Raw genomic sequence first — 18,944 nt, forward strand, 5'->3', positions numbered from 1 at the left:
TGCAGTAGGATTGTGAAAACCAAGTGTACTACTGAAAATTTTTCGACTTCGATTCTCTCTTCCCCGTGCCTCCTCTCCTCCAGTATCCTTCTATCTTCCCTAACAGGGCATGTACCAAGGCATTGCCTTTGATGTCTTGTGTCCAAATTTGAATCTTTTTCTTCTCCTTCTTTACTGCAATTTTTAAAAGTAATAATAATAATAACAATAATAATAAATATCCTGAAAGCCAGCTTTGAGCAAAAGGAAGAAGCAATTAAAGAGAAGAGAAGCTTGTTTCCGGAAATATTCATGCATCCATACGATACCAAACAAAGATAGATATAGATGTGATGTGAAGATGATGATGATCCCATTCCCGGTGATCTTTTCCCATGCATGCATTTGTACAGGAAATGATATTTTATTTTCTTGTATCCTTCTCAAACTTTTGATAATCCCTGTTCTCGAAGCAATCTGAAACTGTAAAACGCAATCCAATTAGTAGCATTTTATTAATGGAGTATATTTCTCAAGGTCGGGCTACGTACTGTAAATACGAGCCTGCTTGTACTTTGTAAAACTTTCTTCAACTTCAATGCTTTCATACTGAGTACGTACTTTACCATATATTAAAATGCCTTCAACGGTAAGACTATTATATGCTTTGAAGGTTGAAGGGAGGATCAACACGGTTTTCTTTTTGGGTTTTGACAAATTAAATCAATACATAGTCATTAAAGTAATCCCTATCCGATTATTACTGCATAGAAAACCTGTGTTTTTTGACTTACTAAGTCGTTTAATCTAATTTGATGTTCCGTAATTACATTTTATGGGGAAGACAAAGATTCACCCCTACACTACACTTCCGCTGCCACTGCTCTCTCTCTCTGTGATTTTGGTTATTTGGCAGGCAAATAAAATTAATATATAGTATTTTAATGAGGAACAAAAAAGGGTGGGATGATCAAAGTAAAAAGCTCAAAATGTGGTTGGACTTGGCAGAACAATAACTAAAATAAATGGTGATTGTTTGCTTGTTGGGTTGAGTTGAGCACATTGGGTTGTGTACGTTAGCTAATAGCGATAATAGACAGACACTATGCGCATCATTAATTAATTAATTAACACTTAGCATTCATTGGCCTAACAATTTTACCATAAACTGAATCCTGCGTAATTTGTTCCGACCTACCATACCACATATGGAGGTGTTTGGTCATATAATGGAATTAAAAGGCAGGAACAGGCTACGTAGGTAGTAATAACGAGTGTTAGACTTAGACATGCAACTTAGCATAAAAGAATATCTATGAGTCTAATCTAAATCTCAATCTTATCTAAGGATGATTTGCTCTTAGTATTGGTTTTGTTTGTTGCGCAACTTACGACTCACCTAGACAACGGGATCGGGCACAGCACAGCACCACACAGGGATCAAGATGGGCGTTGAAAGGAATGTGACAGTTTGATGTCTACGTCTACCTCAATCGGGTCCCTTCCAACTCATTTATTACGTATTTTTGCCAATTCCAGTCATGCTTGTACGTACACAACCCTCCCTCCCCCTCCGCTTGCGCCGCTGGTGCAGTTAATTTCCCATGAAAGAAACTCCAAATATGTGCAAATTAGCATTGCATTTGCGCGTATGACAAGGACATGTAACCTCTCTGTGTTCCCAGTTTCAACGCCCCACCCCCTAATTATCCAGCCCCACCATCATCATCACTCACCCTTTACATTGTGTTTTGTTATCTCAGAAAGCAAAACCATGGTTTCCTGAAGCATCAAGCGTAGCATAGTTGTTAGTGAGTAGTGACAGCTCCTCTCGCCTTAAAGCGTGCTTGATTCACGGTCATGGAAGAGTAACAAGTTTGCTGCACCACCCATTCTCTGCAACTTTATTCATTCCCTCGAGGGCAACTACACTGATAAAAGAGGGGCAGAGTAACAATGGATGTCATTTACTAAATGTTATAAAGCAATTATTTATTTCTCTACTCACGCACACGTTATGGGTGAAAATGGTGTGAATGGAGAATGAGCCGACCTCCTATTCCAAGGAGCCCTTTTTGTCAAAAAGAACATCAACTCAGACTGTCAGTGGACTGACGATCCTCCTGTCTCTGCTTCTTGCATTTGGTATCTCAAGCTTAACGTGCTTCTCCAAATTGAAAAACATATTCAATGAATGTTTCTGGACTCTCTTAAATCCAGCTTCTGATAATATTATTTCTCTTTTATGCACTGTTACACATATTGCATCAAATACCCTCTCAAGCGCTAGAGTCCAAAACCTTCAAATTTTCCTGTCTAAACAGCCCAGAATATATTGAATCAACATTTAATTATCACTGCCCATCAAAGCATAGTAGCACTTGCCATGAATCCATCATTCAGAGGGCTCCGACAAGTGAGATGTCATACTACTACCCTCTCAAAATTATTTCAATCTGCAGCATCCTCAACTAAATAGAACTTTAGTCGCTTGCTTGATGTCACTCTAGAGCTCAGACCAGTTCAAGCAAAGGAGTACAAGTAAGATACTTTAGAAACCAACATGATGAATTTTCTTTCACGTAATGATGACTGGAAGCAGCCAAATGAAAGAAAAGCATTCACCATCTCTCAAATTCCTATCAGCAGCAGAGATATACAAGCATAATTCATTGGCAAACCTAAACTAAATCAAAAGATGGAACTAACGATAATGAAAAGAACCTCAGTGACTAATGTTAACATTCTGAGCAGTATTTTGTCACAAATTTAGAGCAATTGTAGAATCAGAAGGGCTTTTCGTACTCCTGTGCTGGTGGTTGCTCCCAGGCTGGCAAAAAGCCTGTAAGAAATCATCAAAGGATTCTTAGGGTAGATAAATAAATGGGTTGGAAAGGAAGGAAAAAGAATTCATAGCAGAACAATATTTAATTAGATGAGCAAAAGCATTATGTATCCAGATATTTTAACTTATTTTCACCAGTAATAAGTAAGATCCTAGCAGTAGGTGTTATATTAAAATACAATACAGAATTAAGAAAGGTAAATTGAAGCATAAATTTTTGTACTATCATAAGGGGTAAAAAAGTCCCAAGGGAAAGAAAATCAAGGAAAAGTCTTTTGGCCCAATGGCGTTGAACCTGAACTAGATAATACCCAGTTGTACAAGTGTTCAGCTTATTCTTTCTAATCTTTTCTATCAAGAACTGCCAAATAAACTATCTAGGCCACTTGCTTACACATGCAAGAAGTTTCATAATCCTTATTGTTGCTGGATGATAATTCTTTCAATTCATAAACACAAAAAGATATGTTCCTTAATGCATTCTTTAGCTCCCACCAGGCAGTTCTGCAAGCAATTTATTTGTAATTGCAGGAGCTAAGTATATTTAGCACTATATATTTAGCAAACACCATTTGATTACTTTCAACATGTGTTCTCTGTCAGGATGATGTCAACTTGGGCTAACACGGTGGCAAAATACCAATTTTTTCCCTCCTACCAAATGCAGTATATAAAGCTGTGGCAGTCAAAAGAAGAAAACTTAAATTAAAGTAAATTCTCTGAATTCTCTTAAAATGCTTAAAAAAGAAGGCAGTTTCCTTGCACTTCCATTTCTTTCCTCTACAGCAGCTGTTAAACATAAATCATGTTTCCACAGTATTCATTTGATGCATGAATGTGCAATGTATTCATTAAAAGTCCAGCCAAATACCATATCAGACAGATCAACTACAGACTAGAACTACAAGAAAGCAAACCATGAAATTAAACAGGAGGCATACTTAATGGTATTTCTCCCAGTGACATATATATGGAGTCGTCAAACCCAAGAGTTCCCTGAAATAAATAAATAAAATACAAAAAATTACTCATCAAGAAAAACCTTATAATGTTCAACTAAAATGCATTAGTATAGCTTTATAAAAAATAATAATAACCACTGCAATATCATGTTTTAAGAAACTTAACTTCTAGGAAAACCCAAAATTTTCACTAACATTAAGACTAGTAAGTATCAAGATTCCAGATGCATATAACGCATAGAGTTTTATACAGAACGGACATCCTACTCACAGCAATTACTGTTGTACCTCTCCATTATGAAGGCCCATCTCATTCTGCAGAGGATTGATGTTCTCAGTCTGCAGAGGGTTAATGTTTTCATTTTGCATGGGATGAGGATTGATATCATCTGAAGGGCAACTGGAAATATTTCCGAGGAACTCTGTGATCATAAGCCCATCATAATGATCCGAAACATCAGTCATATCACCATTCATGCTCACAAAAATTGGTTCACTCCTGCATGATAAAGAAGTCAAATTCAAGATGAAGACGGGGGCCTATAGGAATTAGCTGCAACATGAGGCACTTCGCACTTTATACAAAGGAGGAAACAAACAGAAAACCCAGTTTCGAAGATTATTTCATTACTATTTGTATACAGGAGAAGCTGAGATGAGGAGAATGATGGATATCACATGCTAATAAAAGAAACTTACTTCCTCTCCAAATTATCAACAGCCTTGTCTTCATGGGTAGAATCATTCTCTAGATCAATTACTTCAATCTCCTTACAGTTACTTGTATGCCTATTTCCTCCACCAGAATTGTTGGAATTACTCATTGACAAATCTATATCAATGGTTGCTGCTTCATTCTTGGTCTCTGAAGGAGTAGAGTACATAATAATTGGATCATTATGATGATTTTCATTTATATCAGAAGCTTCCATCAGATTAAGGTCACAGATCTTGAATGCATTTGGAAAAAGCTGCTTTTCTTGTGCATAATTGACACTTGATTCACCATCTCCATCTGGAAATTGAGTATTACTAACCAAGCTGTCTTGGATCTCTTGATTATCAGTCACACCAACTTTCTCAGAAGATGAAGCTGTCCCTTCCAGTGAACCTCCTTTCTTATCACCAAAATCAGAAAAGGACAAGAACTCAGCCTTGGTAGCCAAGGGCTGAAGCCATTCTCTTGGTTTTTTGGCTCCCTCCATCAAGCCCCGTTGCTCCAAACCTCGTTTTTCACCTCTCTCTTTAACCACAACCATAGAGCTGGATCTTTGGAGACCAAGCATCCCCTCAACCAATTCCTGCTCACTGTCATGCAAAAGGGCTCTATCAGGGAAAGATTGAGACCTTGTACACTTACCCTGCTCAACACCATAGATGCGATCCAAGTCCCCTCCATCCCCAAAGGAATGAACAGACAAGTCTTTAGAAAGTTCAGAATCAGGGCATTTTGTGTCCTGACTTTTATTTATTAGCATATCACCAGAGGAACCTCCCAGAGAATTTTCTTCAATCAGGGCATTTTGAGGACCACTGGGAGCCCCCATATCAGAAACGCTTTCCTGTTCATTATATGAAACTGAGTCAGTCTTTAAGTTCTTCAATGTCAAGGAAGAACGCGTTTTGGTAGGCACCTTGGCAAATTTGCAGAGTGCCAGTAAATCAGCACTAGTCTTGCCTGAGGGATCATCTTCTGTAGAAGAATACTGGTAGGGTAAATTCTTCACGGTACCCTCCTTCTCAGTTTCGTCATTATTGCTGCCATCCTTCAGCTCTCCAGCCTCTGTGCTAAAATTTGTAGAATCATCAGAACTCTTCAGGAGTTCGCCATCAGTCTCCAACTTTAGATCTTTCCCAGCACTAGAGGAACTTGCCTTTGAGCCCACTTCATCCTGTAGGTTGTACTTATCATCAAATTCTGAGTAATCTAATTCCTCACTTTTTGGTGCAAACTCGCTTGAAACAGGCTTCTGCAATCCATTACCAACTTGTGGCTCTTCATGATGTCCAGAAACATTATCATCATCAATTTCCATATCGGGAGAACCCCTAATTCTATCTGGCCATGACCCACTTCTCCCATATTCTCGACCCCAATCGGAGCTATGACTTCGATAAGATCCCTCCTTCCTTCTTCCTTTAGAAAGATTTCTCGACCCTGTTGGGTTATAATCATCAAGGTACCTCCTCCTGCCTAATCCCAAATCAGAGGTAGCATTTCCCAGGCGAGCAAGGGCTGACGTTCGGCCATCTGGTGGAAGGTGCAAGTTATCACCCTCTGGTGATCTATAATCCTGATAATCACCCATCTGCTTCTTCAAACTACCATTCTGCCATTTGGCAGGTAGCACACTAGAGGGCAACAATCCCTGCGAGACTAAGTATTCCGCAGCAAGCCGGCCTGCTTCCATAAATATGTCAGTGCCTTTGCGTGGTGTGGGCGGATGTGGTTGAAAGGATTTTGGGTGGCTCTGGCCACGCCCAAAGCCACGCTTGAAGTTGCGGTACTCTGAATTGTAAAAGCCATGGCCTCTACCCGAAGTTTCAGGGGATATCCGGGAAGCGGCAAGCCCCATCCCCATAGAACTAGACCTATAGCCATTGCCAGGACTTCTATGCCTAGCATGCATGTTTGCAGGTGAGTAAATATCTACACAAACACAGTGCACTCCCGGAAATCAAGTAAAACCCAAAATAGTAAGAGCTTTAAGCTTAAAGAGGGATTGTATATAAGGGGAAAAGGCAAAGAAGAACCAAGACGGGAATTTAGAAGAATTCCGGGCTTTGTTATCGGCTTGTTGCTCGGAAGTCAGAACAAAACGACTTAAATATTACCAACCACCAAGAAAATTGTAATATCCATCTAGGTGTCTACAAAATTAAATCTTTCCCGTATCTCCTTGTATCTTTTTTCAATTTTTAGCTAGAGATATAAAACAAAAGAGAATCCCACGAAAGAGGAAAACAAAACAGTATTGGGCTGAGCTGAAAGGGTAGCGGGTAGCGAGAAATGACGAGCAAGACCTATATAAATAATCAGCTTGTTAAGTGGAAAAGGAGAACAATTTTGTATTGTAGGGAATCCCAGAACTGGAGAGATGATAGTCACAGGTGGAATCTTGGTTGCAGGAAGCAGCAAAGATCTAACCTTTTTACTGGATGACGTCTGTGTTTGGATGAAGAAGAAGATCGCCCACCTGGTTCTGCTCTAGTTTCAGGGTTTCAGATCCAACAAGTATTAGAACCTCATCCGATCGCCATCAACAAAAAAAAAATCCATCCATCAAACGGGTTCCTTTAATTTGGAAATCAACTCAAATTCCGACGGTGGTGTTGTTTTCTCTGTTTCGTAGTTGTTTCTCTAGGCCAAAAATTTCCTCCTATGGTCTCCTTTGATCTTTGGTTTTGGTATGTGTCAAAGTTGAGGTTTTTCTCTTCTTTTGTTTGCCTACGAATTTTGCCCTCTCATTCTGTGGATGAGTTGAGACTTGGAAGAGAACCACACGTCAATGCTTGTGTTGCGTAAGCACGCGCCTGTGTAGGCTTTTATTCTTTCCTTTTCTATCAAATGAGGGATCTTTACTTTTGTAACAAATACGGTAGGCAGTATTTCCATATCAATTCAAGTGCACACGGATTCCATTTCCCAATCAATTCAGAGAAATGAATCCCTTCTTCTTTCCAGTGAGGAAGGTTAGGAAAGAAGGACATGGAGCAGTCAACCATGCTTTACCCAATGACCACGTTACTGCTTACTATTGCTAGTATTTTCCTTTTCTAAACTTCATGGCATGCGTAAATAGAAAGCTTGCATTTTTTTTCACCTAAGGACAGGAGTAAGGGTAAGGTTGCTCTAGAATAGCAGACAGTAAAAGCAACAAGACAGGAATTGAGCAAGGTGAAGGTGTGACTCTGTGAGGTGAGCGGTGACTGTGCTTTTTGTTTGACCAAGCATTCCATTCCTATTTCCAAGCACGTCGGCGTGCAACGTTTTACAAGTTGGGTCTGGGATATACATGTTTTGTCTTTATGGAGGAGCGAGGAGCGAGTGGGGAGCCAAACGGCGCGTATTGATTGTTGGACTTGGAAGAATTCCATGGAAGGGAAGAGGCAGAAGGCAAGGCTCGGCTCGGCTCGCAATAAAATGTTAAAAAACTCTGGTTTTCAGCATTGCTTGTGATCTCAGCGAAACAAAACATATTATTATGTTGGGGAATACTAATTCGACGTTTATTTAAAAGGGTTGGGATTTGGAATGGATAGGAAATACTGATTGAAAGAATTGAGGAAATGACGGGGGCAGGAGAATACAGCGATCAGAGGCATCTGCTGAGATCCAACAGCCGTAAGGATGAAGATGACGATGATGACGACGACTTGGAATCTCAGATGAGCAACAACCACAACAACGCCTTTAAAGATCTGTTCAAGCATTTGGACAGGGGCTTCTCCGCCAGGCGCATCAGCTTCAAACGACTCGATAGAGACAGAGACCGCTCCTCACCGTCCTCCATAGATCATCACCACAACCACCATGCTTACGTTATGGATGCCGCTGATGCGCTGGGAGATAGCGCCCCTCCCGAATGGGCCTTGCTGCTTATCAGTTGCTTGCTTGGAGTCGCCTCCGGTCTCTTTGTGGCTGCCTTCAACAAAGGAGTAGGCTTTTCTTTTTCGTTTCAACATTGCTATATCTGTTGCATTGTCACTTTTATGATTCTGAGATCTCTCAACTCTTCAATTAATGGCTTTAATTTGCTCTCAGAAGGGCTTAATTCATTACTGTTCAAGTTTGCATTTTTGTTCCACCATCATCCTACGAATACCCATTCCTTTTTCTGTAAGATTCTCCTCTGCCCTTCCTACGTTTTCTTTTCTTTCCTTTATTACCAAATTATTAATTAATAAAACTCTCAACTTTTTTAACATTAATTGATGTTTCGTTTCTCTAACACCCAATCAAGACACAAATTTTCAACTTTTGCTAAAACTTACTATGTCCTCCCTTACAACTTTGATATAGGCTTCTGGACAATTATTCATTTCATATATGGTCCATCCTCCCACTGCTGTATTTCTTCAATTATCTCGCATATTTCTTTTACAAATGGTCCATCAAGTAGCATATTGGTAACACAGTTTCCACCATGCGTCTTCATTTCTTGAATCAAAACTTTGCTCTCCTTTTCTCAGCGGATGTGGACTTCCTTGTTCCTTTTCTCCTTGTCTGTGCTAGTGTAAACTGCTTCCTCGTCAGGTTATTATTGTAGCTTAATAGTATAGTATTTGGCAAAGTAGCCTAGTCCAGACATGATAAATGTTTCTCTTGTTCAATATTGCTTCAGGTTTTGTGCTCATCTATGATGTTTGCTATTTCTCATTCAGGTTCACGTCATACATGAATGGGCATGGGCTGGGACTCCAGTTGAGGGTGCTGCATGGCTTCGTTTACAGAGACTGGCTGACACTTGGCATCGAATTCTTTTGATTCCAGTCACCGGTGGGGTCATTGTTGGAATGATGCATGGTTTACTTGACATAATGAACCAAATAAGGCAATCCAGTTCTTCTCAACAACAAGGTGTCGATTTGGTTGCTGGGGTCTTCCCCACAATAAAGGCTATCCAGGCTGCCGTAACTTTAGGTACTGGTTGTTCTTTGGGTACTGAAGGCCCCAGTGTAGATATTGGAAAATCATTTGCCAATGGATTCTCATTAATGATGGAAAACAACAGAGAAAGGAAGATTGCTCTTGTGGCAGCTGGAGCAGCGACTGGGATTGCTTCAGGTACACTGATTGAGCATGCTAAACCAAACACTTGGAGACTTACTTTCATTTGTAGTTGTGGCTTTGATTGGCATAAGCTTTTAAAGTTACCTTCTTGATCTATTGATTTCATCTAGGGGCTATGTATTGTATCATTTTCAAATTGATTGATGAATTGGTTGGTTTTTATCTTTCAACTTCTCTCTCATCTTTTCAGGTTTTAATGCTGCTGTTGCCGGTTGCTTCTTTGCTATTGAAACTGTGGTAAGACCTCTCCGTGCTGAAAACTCACCTCCATTTACAACAGCGATGATAATTTTGGCCTCTGTTATCTCGTCTACCGTATCAAATGCCTTACTTGGGACAGAATCAGCTTTCACTGTGCCATCATATGATTTGAAATCCGCTTCTGGTATTTAACTTCTTGTAATGAATTTCTTTTTATTTTCAGATTGCAGCTTTGATGCTTGTATGTATTTGTGTACGTTTCTCTGTGTGATTACAGCTTCTGATATTTATTCCAAAAGTAATTCGTTGTTTAATGAGGAGATTGATGAATTTGCTGCTCTATTGATCTGGAATTAAACTGTGCTTCTTGTATCTATGATTAGCAATTTCATCAATTTTATGTTTTGATAGCATGTCCTCCCAATTTTATGTTTTGATAGCTTGACCTCCCCTTTTCTGTTTAGAAAATTAAAGCATATAGAGGGCACATTTGCCTTACAAATATTTGACAGTGAGCACCCAGCATAGTCTGTGAATTCAGTATGTATTTTTATTTCCAATGGCATGCACTCCTAGGGGTTTGGCTTTTCTACCTGAATAGGTCAAACAAGCTTCATGTATCACACTTCATGCTAAGATACAATTAGGAATGATTGCATATAAGGGAAAAAGTGGTGATACTTACAATTTTTATTTGATTTTGTCTTGCAGAGCTACCTTTGTACCTGATTTTGGGAATGCTATGTGGTGTTGTAAGTGTAGTGTTCACTCGCTTGGTTTCTTGGTTCACAAAGGTGTTTGAGTTCATCAAGGAGAAATTTGGACTTCCTGCTGTAATCTGTCCTGCTTTAGGTGGTTTAGGAGCAGGAATAATAGCTCTTAAGTATCCTGGAGTACTATATTGGGGCTTTACAAATGTCAATGAAATCCTACATACTGGGAAGACGGCATCAGCTCCTGGAATTTGGTTGCTAGCCCAGCTAGCAGCAGCCAAAGTTGTAGCCACTGCTTTGTGTAAGGGGTCTGGGCTTGTAGGTGGCCTTTATGCACCAAGTTTGATGATTGGTGCTGCTGTTGGTGCTGTGTTTGGAGGTTCAGCTGCTGAACTTATTAATTCAGCTATTCCAGGAAATGCTGCCGTTGCACAGCCACAAGCATATGCACTGGTAAATTTTTCATGGGGAGTTACCGCCCACACATCTCTCAAACTTGGTAAAATATGTTCAATTTTATGTAATTAGCTGATTTTAATTCATTCAAGCTTCTACTTTAGGTTGGAATGGCTGCCACATTAGCTTCAGTTTGTTCAGTACCCCTAACTTCAGTTCTGCTTCTCTTTGAGCTGACAAAAGATTACAGGATATTACTTCCTCTCATGGTAATTCTTTATGCGATGGGACATTGTCTAAACATCTCCATTTTCTTAACTTTGATAATGTTTTTCTTCTTTGTCATTTTGGCAAATAGGGGGCTGTTGGATTAGCCATATGGGTTCCTTCTGTGACTAACCAGAACAAGGAGCCTGAAGTATCTGATACAAGGAATGAAGCAAGAGGATATTCTTCCATTTCTGCTGCTGAGGAACTCTCTGTAATAGAAAAGGCTGCTGACAATGAAGTTGTAGATGAAGATACGCTACTTGAAGATCTTAGGGTATAATTTCCTCCTTTTGTTTCAGAAAAGATTTTCTAAATGGTCAAGTTTTTTTTGAGCTTCTCATCAGTTAGCATGTAGCGTATTTCCCTTATACCCGTTTTTACTTGATGAAATCTGCGTCTTTGCTTGTTGTTAGGTTTCTAGGGCCATGTCAAAAAAGTATGTAAAGGTGTCAATGGCTGTTACTTTAAAAGAAGCAATGAAATGCATGCATGACAGCCATCAGAATTGTGTGCTTGTTGTTGATGAAGATGACTTTCTGGAGGGGATTCTCACATATGGTGACATTAGACGGTACCTGTCTAAGAAGCCTAAAGATGTCTCCAATGGTGATTCAACAGCTCTGGATGTATGTAACTCCTGTTTGCTCTCTCTCTCTCTCTCTCTCTCTCACTCTCTCATGTTTTAAATAAGGCATTGTGAAATCCTTACAGGTGAATGAATGTCTTGTTTCCTCTGTCTGCACTCGAGGGATACGCTACTGTGGGCAAGAGCGTGGACTTTTAACCTGTTATCCAGATACGGACTTGGCAATCGCCAGGAAGTTGATGGAGGCCAAGGGGATAAAGCAATTGCCAGTGGTGAAACATGGGGGAGAACCCCACAAGGGAAGGAAGCGAAGAATTGTTGCTGTTCTTCATTACGAATCAATTTCGAACTGTCTCAGGTTCCTTATTCATGTTTCAATATGTTGTTATATGATAGTATATCCCTCTTTCTTTTCCAGTAGATGGTATCCTTATTAGGTCTACTATTCTAGATTCTACTGGGGGTTTGTGGTTTTGGTGTCTGATTGATTTTTATGCAATCTTCTTATTAGTTATGATTTGATGCTTTTTGTTGTCCATGCAGAGAGGAGATAAATCATAGGAAATCAGTCTATCAGCATAGGAAAGAGAACAATCTGGAGGAGATGGCAAATGGCCATTAATGCAGCGAAGCTGCTGATTGTCAAATTTTTAGCTCCTCGGCCTGCTGCTACATACTGCAACTTAGAAGAGAGACCAAGGAAGTTGGTTACGCCTACTTTAGAATTGGGACTCCGAGTCACGCTTTGAGTCGGGATTACTCCATATAGGATTACTACAGCTTCTGCTGAGCTGATATACCTTAGGATTCTTGATGTAATTTAGAGAAAAATGCCTTGTACATGCACTTTTACAGTTATATATATATTAGAGGAAAAAGATAGTGCAAATCAGTAGGCAAATCATTTTTTTTGTTTCTCTTTTTCCAATATCAGAGAAGCAAATGGTGTGGTCATTGAAGTGGAATCAGATGGATAGAGCTTGGCTCAATTATATTCATCATTTGATGAACTTAATTGTAAGAAATTTTGTGATACAATTGATTTGTAAGATGATTACTTGAAATGCTCATAAATGTTGGTCTTGGTTATATATTTGTTTTCATTAATGCACTGTTGGCTGGTTACAACTGACAACGTGGTTTCCGTCTTGTCTCCTCTTCTCTGTTCAATGGGAACCAAGGGATTAAAAATTAGCCCAAAATACACTCCAACTTTGCAACAAAAGGGTATCATTTGTCAGTTGTTACGCCAATCAGAACAGCTACTTAATGAAACATATTTACAAGAGCATCCTTCTCTTGGCATGGTTTTCCACCGTGTTCAACTCAAGTACCAACAATCTAGTGTTGCAGTTCCTATTTTGGTATTATACCGTTCCATCTAGTCGGTGCAAGTAGAAATCAAAGGTATAGTCTCTCTCATAACAATATCAACTTAAGTTCAAGCCAATAAAAATTAAAAGAATAACTAGGAAGACCGAGCACTGATGAGATGCTCATTTATATATTCGAAACATAATCTCTCATAACAATTTCAACTTATGTTCATGTCACCAAAAATCAATAGAATAACAAGGAAGATCGAGCACTGATGAAATGCTCATTTATATATTTGAAACATAAATGCTTCTGTTTTTCTCAGAACAGCTGAAAGATAAATTTTTAAGGGAGTAAAAAACAGAAAATTTACATCTGAGGCAGCCTACTCATAATTTGCTGGTATACTGTTGAGTTGTTTGATAGATTCAATCCAGGTTCAGACATTGGCTCCATCTTTGGTTCTCCTTTTGGCAGCATGAAACCCATTTCATTCATCTGGCGTTGCTGAGGCACAAATGGATGAACAGGCAGAACCGGCAGCTTAGCTTGGCCAGGACCCAACCCAGCCATAGCCAAATTTGCCAGGCCTGGTTGATTCATTCCAAAGGAGAAGCCAGGAGAAGGCCCCAGCTGCTGCCTTCCAGGCAGGGTAAATGGACCAAATGATGCAGGTCTAACCATGCTGTTGTGAAGTTGTGAGGGCTCCGGCCTGTGGACATGAGTTTGGACAGAGGAAGCACCTTGGGCAGTTACTGTGCTAGAGGTAGCAGAATTGACATGACTGCTACTACGAGCAGCAGGAACATCATGGTTGTGCTTTCCTTCATAGGTAGTAATTACTGACTTGAGGTCATGTGATGCCCTCTCCACATGCTTCCTCACCGTGCAGCCTGCACTAGTGCATTTGTAATAACTCCTGCATTAAAACAGTAGCAAATGATGTTCTGCTTTATTTTGGCCACCAATAGCAGAAAACAGCTCTATGCATGAAAGAGTAAAAGCGAGAGAACATAGACAATAAAACATTGATTGATTTAAGGCCAAAACCTTGGATTTGGATTTCCTTTCACTACTTTCTGGCCATACTTGCGCCACCGATATCCATCGTCTAGAATATCCACCTCACTGGTCGTCTGGACCACAACCCTAGGCTCACGAATAGCTCGTGTGGCTCCACTCATTTCTGGTGCATAAGCTTCAATTTTCCTGGTACAAAAAATGAGAACATTCACATGGTGATCTAAATAGCAACACTATTCAAACATTTTGTCAGATATAAACCTTCTCTTTGACTCAGATTCATCTCCTTCACCATCATAACCTAATGAGACACTGCCATGTGTCCCCCGATCATCTTCATCTTCATCATTAGAGAAGGTAGAAGAGGCATCCACTGCATCACCTGACTCAAAGTGAGTGCCATTTGGGGCCTGCCCATTGCCATACTCAGGACCTACAGGTGCAGATGATGTCACCTCAATGCTGTCATGCCTCCAATCATGAGTAGCAGCAACTGTTCCCTTCTGTGCAGTTGCCCAAACAGGATCACCATCAGTACCATTCTGAGGGCCAGGTTGTTCAGGGACTTCTAGTTGCATGTCAGTTAGTGGGTTGGATGATCCAATGGCTGATCGGCGATTGGGCGGAGGCTTGGGATGGTTGTGAGCTCCCTTGTATATGATCTCTGTTATGTGACCTTCATGAGAACGTTCCACTTTCTTCTTAACCTGACAATTTGGATGTGTGCACTTGTAATAACTACGAGGATACTCACTGCCTTTTACTTGTTTTTGTCCATATTTTCTCCAATTATATCCATCATCAGATGGTGCACCGCCAACACCACCAGCCATGCAATCTCCAATGCCTCTTTGATCTCCTTCTTCATCCTGCGGCTCATCAAGAGGCGGTGAATTTTCAGCAGTCCCACCAACAGGATCAAAGACCATATGATCTGCAGAGTTGTTACTCCCAGTATCTTTTTCAGTTGATGATCTAGAGAAATCTGCCTGAAGGGTGGGCCTGTTGCTGTTCTGAGAGTGGACCTTCCCTGGGTCTACATTTTGAGATGGAAGAGGATTTTCAGACTGAACCGAAACCTCAATATTTGGAAATGACTGCTGAGGAACACTGGCTGGAGTAATCTGCAATTAGGAGGAAAGTTTAATGGTTATAAAATCTGGTCTACCCATTTGCATTTGATAGAGATGGTAAACTAATATTAATACTCACTCCATTTCAAGTTCTAATTTAGTTTAGTAATTTTGAGTATTTAGAATTTGACTAATAACAAAAGTGGGAACAAACATGAATAACATTGTGCATTCTGAAGGAAGACATTTTTATTCATTTAAATCTTTTTCCCTTTTTTTTCTTAGTCTAGTTGTCCAAAAACAAATTCCCACAGCAGACTTACTTTGCTCATTGCACCAAGGAGAAAAGAGGAATTTGATTCTGCAAAAGGCTTGAATGCAAATGATGATGCATTGATGTCCTCAAAATAGTTATCTTTGCTTCTATCAGAGGGCTCTGAAATAGAACTCCGACCATTACCATTAGGAATAAAAGGGAATTTTCCAGTAGTCGGAGATGGCTGTGCCTGCAGTGATACACATTGAGATATTTGTATGCAACAGAACTCAATAAACAAAAGGAAGGTATTAATTAAAGAAAGTAATTTATAACTATTAGATCAATGATCCGAGTATAAATGCTTTCAATGGTAATTAAATTCTAAAAGAATTTGTTTTGGCAAGTAACTTGTAGTGCAGGACGATAGTCCTCAATCTTATTTTAATTATAATTCCTTCAACTCCTGATTGGAGTATGGACTTCCTTGACCCTCATGACCTCCACCTTTGATTGTTGATACCATCTATACTAGTTCCAAGAAGAAAGAACTACAACTAGATGGTACCAAAACTTTCCAGTTAGTAAACTTACCAACGAATTTGAGACGAAAACTGGAGATTCTAGCAGTGTTGTTGGGCTGAGACCAGGAGGTATTGTCAAGTAAGGAGAACAAATTTCAGGGTTAAGTGAAAGGTCAGCAGACCTGATGCTTTCAGTATTCAATCTGGGAGCATTAAATCCAGCTCTGGCTGCCATCCTTTCCACCAGACCTCCCCGTGAACTTGATTTTTGCTCAGAAATCGACCCAAATTCTTTCAATTGTTCATGACCTTGGTGAGCATCCTTATTGTCATTACTCTCTGCTGTCATTATCCCTTGAGATCCCAGAAAGAGTCCCTCAGTTTTATTTTCCCCATGAGTTTCCAAGACTGGTTTTGAGCCAATATCATCACCTAACATAGCTGCAAAAAATGTTCTTGGGCTGGGAGTAGGAGGTATCCAGTCTCCAATAATAGCAACATTATCATCAATACCAGCCATGACAATTCTAAAACCTGGGCAGATTTCAGTTCATTGTGAAAGAAGATGGTCGAATCCCTGACAGATCAACAACAAAGACAACACATGATGGCAACAAAGAGAGGCCCCCAATAACTCTAAAATGACACAGCAAGAAATATCTTTAGAAAGCAAAATTGCAGTTTGCTCTCAAATTAGTTGCAAAGATGTAATCTTTGAACTGAAGAGTCAAACTATGTAGAGATTAGAATCTCAGCTCAACAGAGGGCAATTCCCAATTGTTGAGCCTCATTGCTAAAACAAAAAGACATAAGATTCAAACATTACATATTGGGTTTCTTTCTTTTGGCTGCAACAGCTAAAAGAAGATTTAGGTAGAAAGTGATAGTTTTGCATTCACTCCTCAGCTACACCAAAACGATTCCAGAAATGAACAAGGAATATAAATATTGGACCTATGGGATTACTGTGCGTCTTACCCTTGCTCAACCAAGCCAAAAGGAGGGCAGAAAAACCAGCTGGATTTAGTAATATTATGGAAGGAATTGATAGACAAAGAGAACGGTTGATAGCAAAAACTAGAGAAGGTTCCATATTTGTTCATGTTATAACTTTTTCTAGAAAACATAAGAACTCATCATCGATCGTATAAAGTTGAGATAAATAAAAACATAATCCGAATTTGATGAAGGCAACTAATCAAACAAAAAGAGTTAATTTGATAAATTTGATACTCATTTCTTAAGCCATGTCGCCCTCCAAGATCTAATGATAAGAAATTTGGCTTATAGCAGGTTGAGGTAATTACACCAAAAATAGTATCAAAAATATAAGATTGAAGCAAAGCATGGATCGTAAATAATTGCAAATACAGAGATTGGAATTTTAAATTTGCAGTGAAGCTATGATATTATTTGTTTATTATTATTAAGAAGAATAAGATGAAGAAAAAAGAAAAATTTAATTGAGAAACAGAAAACAAAAAGAAGTAAAGTTCATATGGAAGAAAAAGAACAAAATGATTACCTGACTAAACCGACATGACCACCATCAGCACCAGAAGATATCCCAAATCTCTCTGATCAGATTTTCTTTCTTCAATGGAAATGGAAATGAAAGCATTCAACTTTCAACATCAAAGTCACAGAGATTTTATCTCTGTGTTTTGTGTTTCTCTATTTTTCCTTGGTTTGAGCCTATGTTGTTATGATAGATGATTATTTTGTTTCTTTCTATGGAGAAGAGAAAACTACAAAAAGAAAAGAAACAAACATAATTACAGTATAAAATATAATACTGTGAATTCTGATGGAAATAGTGCGTATATGTATGTATATTTATATAAAGAAATGAAGACGAAGAAAGAAGAGAAAAAAGGAGATAATTTTGCAATGGTGGTGGACCTGAAATGGATGGAATCTCTGAAGAAGGAAAAATAAAGTAAATTTATTAAAGAGAGGAAGAGCAACCAGCTGAACAAAGAAAAGTTCACACATTCATCTCTCCCCTCATTGATTGGATTCAATTCCATTCCATTCCATTCCATTTAATTTGTTATTTAGTTGCTAATCATTCCTGTTTCTGTTGTTTTCACCTTTCGAACAGGAAAATGACCACTCTCTGCTGTATCCAATCTTTTCATGCCACGTGGAGTCATGGTGCACCTGCCACTCCTCTGATTGGTGATGATGGGTAATCACCGAGGACCCCAAAGCAGGAGATGGGGTGTTCCTTAAATTTATGAGTATTACTTTAATTGTCAAAAGATGCAAAATAAGTATGTGTAACGCTGGGGTGGCAAGTAAATTATGTGCCAAACACCTGTACCCTAACAAAGTGAAGATGTTATAACCGCCTGCTGGCAGGCCTTGACCTCACCTGCTTGCCTTGTTCTTTCCATTACACCTTGTCATGCTCTTCCCACTAATCTATCTGTCTCTTGTATTCATTCTTTAAGAGGATAACCAAAAAAACAATCTCTACTATTTATCTTTAATAAACAATCTGTCACAAGTCCATGCAATGTTCTTGAATCACATCTAAAATATCATTTACTATATATGCAGTTTTTTTCTCTTCTATTTTTAGATTTGTTATTGAACTATGTATATATATATTTGACAAGCTGCAGGAAACCATAGCTTCAAAATATAAGAAAGTAATTAAAGAATTAGAGACCATTCAGTATTTCAATATATATTGTATAATATGCCTATGCCTAATTGATGATTTTCAGGTAAGAATATGTAAAATACTAGCTAAGACTACAAGTTCCTTTGGGCAACTAATTAATGAATAAAGTTAATAGAGCAAAGGACAGTGGATAGACATGGCATCGGAGGTCCCAAAGATTAAAAATTAATGGGCCTGAGCGAATAAATGAATATAATAATAGTAATGAAGAGACAACCAAGTGCCAGCACCAGTGTTAAGAAATAAGTGAGAGAATCATAGAATTATGATAGACCGTCTAACTTACACGTAAAATGTTAAAATGAAAAAGGAC

General features: G+C 39.1%; 4 protein-coding genes across 8 annotated transcripts in view; 1 reads left to right on the forward strand and 3 right to left on the reverse strand.

Moving 5' to 3' along the window:
* LOC149527064 (hapless protein) overlaps window positions 1–356 on the reverse strand; it is a 3,920-nt gene extending 3,564 nt beyond the window's left edge. Inside the window, exon 1 of the mRNA XM_089783961.1 lies at window positions 309–356. Within this exon, the coding sequence (XP_089640087.1) occupies window positions 309–356 (48 nt within the window). The remainder of the gene's footprint in view (window positions 1–308) is intronic.
* A 2,145-nt stretch (window positions 357–2,501) lies between these two features.
* LOC110419016 (uncharacterized protein At4g26450) lies at window positions 2,502–7,194 on the reverse strand. 3 transcript variants are annotated; one of them, XM_021431879.2, is made up of 5 exons: window positions 5,421–7,193; window positions 4,486–5,348; window positions 4,075–4,285; window positions 3,766–3,820; window positions 2,502–2,821 (listed from the first exon to the last, which is right to left on the reverse strand). In XM_021431879.2, exons 1-5 carry the CDS (start codon window positions 6,414–6,416, stop codon window positions 2,766–2,768), a joined length of 2,181 nt encoding a protein of 726 aa, XP_021287554.1. In that variant the 5' UTR covers window positions 6,417–7,193; the 3' UTR covers window positions 2,502–2,765. The 3 variants fall into 3 exon arrangements, 2 of the variants coding, with proteins under 2 accessions (XP_021287554.1, XP_021287552.1); XR_002445435.2 differs by having other exon boundaries at window positions 4,058–4,285; window positions 4,486–7,194; XM_021431877.2 differs by having other exon boundaries at window positions 4,486–7,192.
* Window positions 7,195–7,460: 266 nt separating this feature from the next.
* Window positions 7,461–12,820, forward strand: CLC-F (chloride channel F). 2 transcript variants are annotated; one of them, XM_021431875.2, is made up of 10 exons: window positions 7,461–8,445; window positions 8,552–8,626; window positions 9,172–9,574; window positions 9,771–9,965; window positions 10,493–10,947; window positions 11,055–11,159; window positions 11,249–11,434; window positions 11,574–11,786; window positions 11,872–12,104; window positions 12,290–12,820. In XM_021431875.2, exons 1-10 carry the CDS (start codon window positions 8,077–8,079, stop codon window positions 12,366–12,368), a joined length of 2,313 nt encoding a protein of 770 aa, XP_021287550.1. In that variant the 5' UTR covers window positions 7,461–8,076; the 3' UTR covers window positions 12,369–12,820. The 2 variants fall into 2 exon arrangements, with proteins under 2 accessions (XP_021287550.1, XP_021287551.1); XM_021431876.2 differs by lacking the exon at window positions 8,552–8,626.
* A 382-nt stretch (window positions 12,821–13,202) lies between these two features.
* LOC110419017 (putative WRKY transcription factor 2) lies at window positions 13,203–17,977 on the reverse strand. Of its 2 annotated transcripts, none has more exons than XM_021431881.2 (7): window positions 17,842–17,977; window positions 17,465–17,687; window positions 16,010–16,516; window positions 15,483–15,665; window positions 14,348–15,210; window positions 14,114–14,272; window positions 13,203–13,982 (listed from the first exon to the last, which is right to left on the reverse strand). In XM_021431881.2, the coding sequence occupies exons 3-7, from the start codon at window positions 16,457–16,459 to the stop codon at window positions 13,433–13,435; spliced, it is 2,205 nt and encodes a 734-aa protein (XP_021287556.1). In that variant the 5' UTR covers window positions 16,460–16,516; window positions 17,465–17,687; window positions 17,842–17,977; the 3' UTR covers window positions 13,203–13,432. The 2 variants fall into 2 exon arrangements, with proteins under 2 accessions (XP_021287556.1, XP_021287557.1); XM_021431882.1 differs by having other exon boundaries at window positions 14,348–14,750; window positions 14,841–15,210; window positions 17,465–17,969.
* Between the last annotated feature and the right edge of the window lie 967 nt (window positions 17,978–18,944).

The sequence above is a fragment of the Theobroma umbraticum genome, unplaced genomic scaffold (genome assembly GCF_002168275.2).
Source record: "Theobroma umbraticum cultivar Fairchild unplaced genomic scaffold, ASM216827v3 scaffold_67.0, whole genome shotgun sequence".
Taxonomy (NCBI): Eukaryota; Viridiplantae; Streptophyta; class Magnoliopsida; order Malvales; family Malvaceae; genus Theobroma; species Theobroma umbraticum.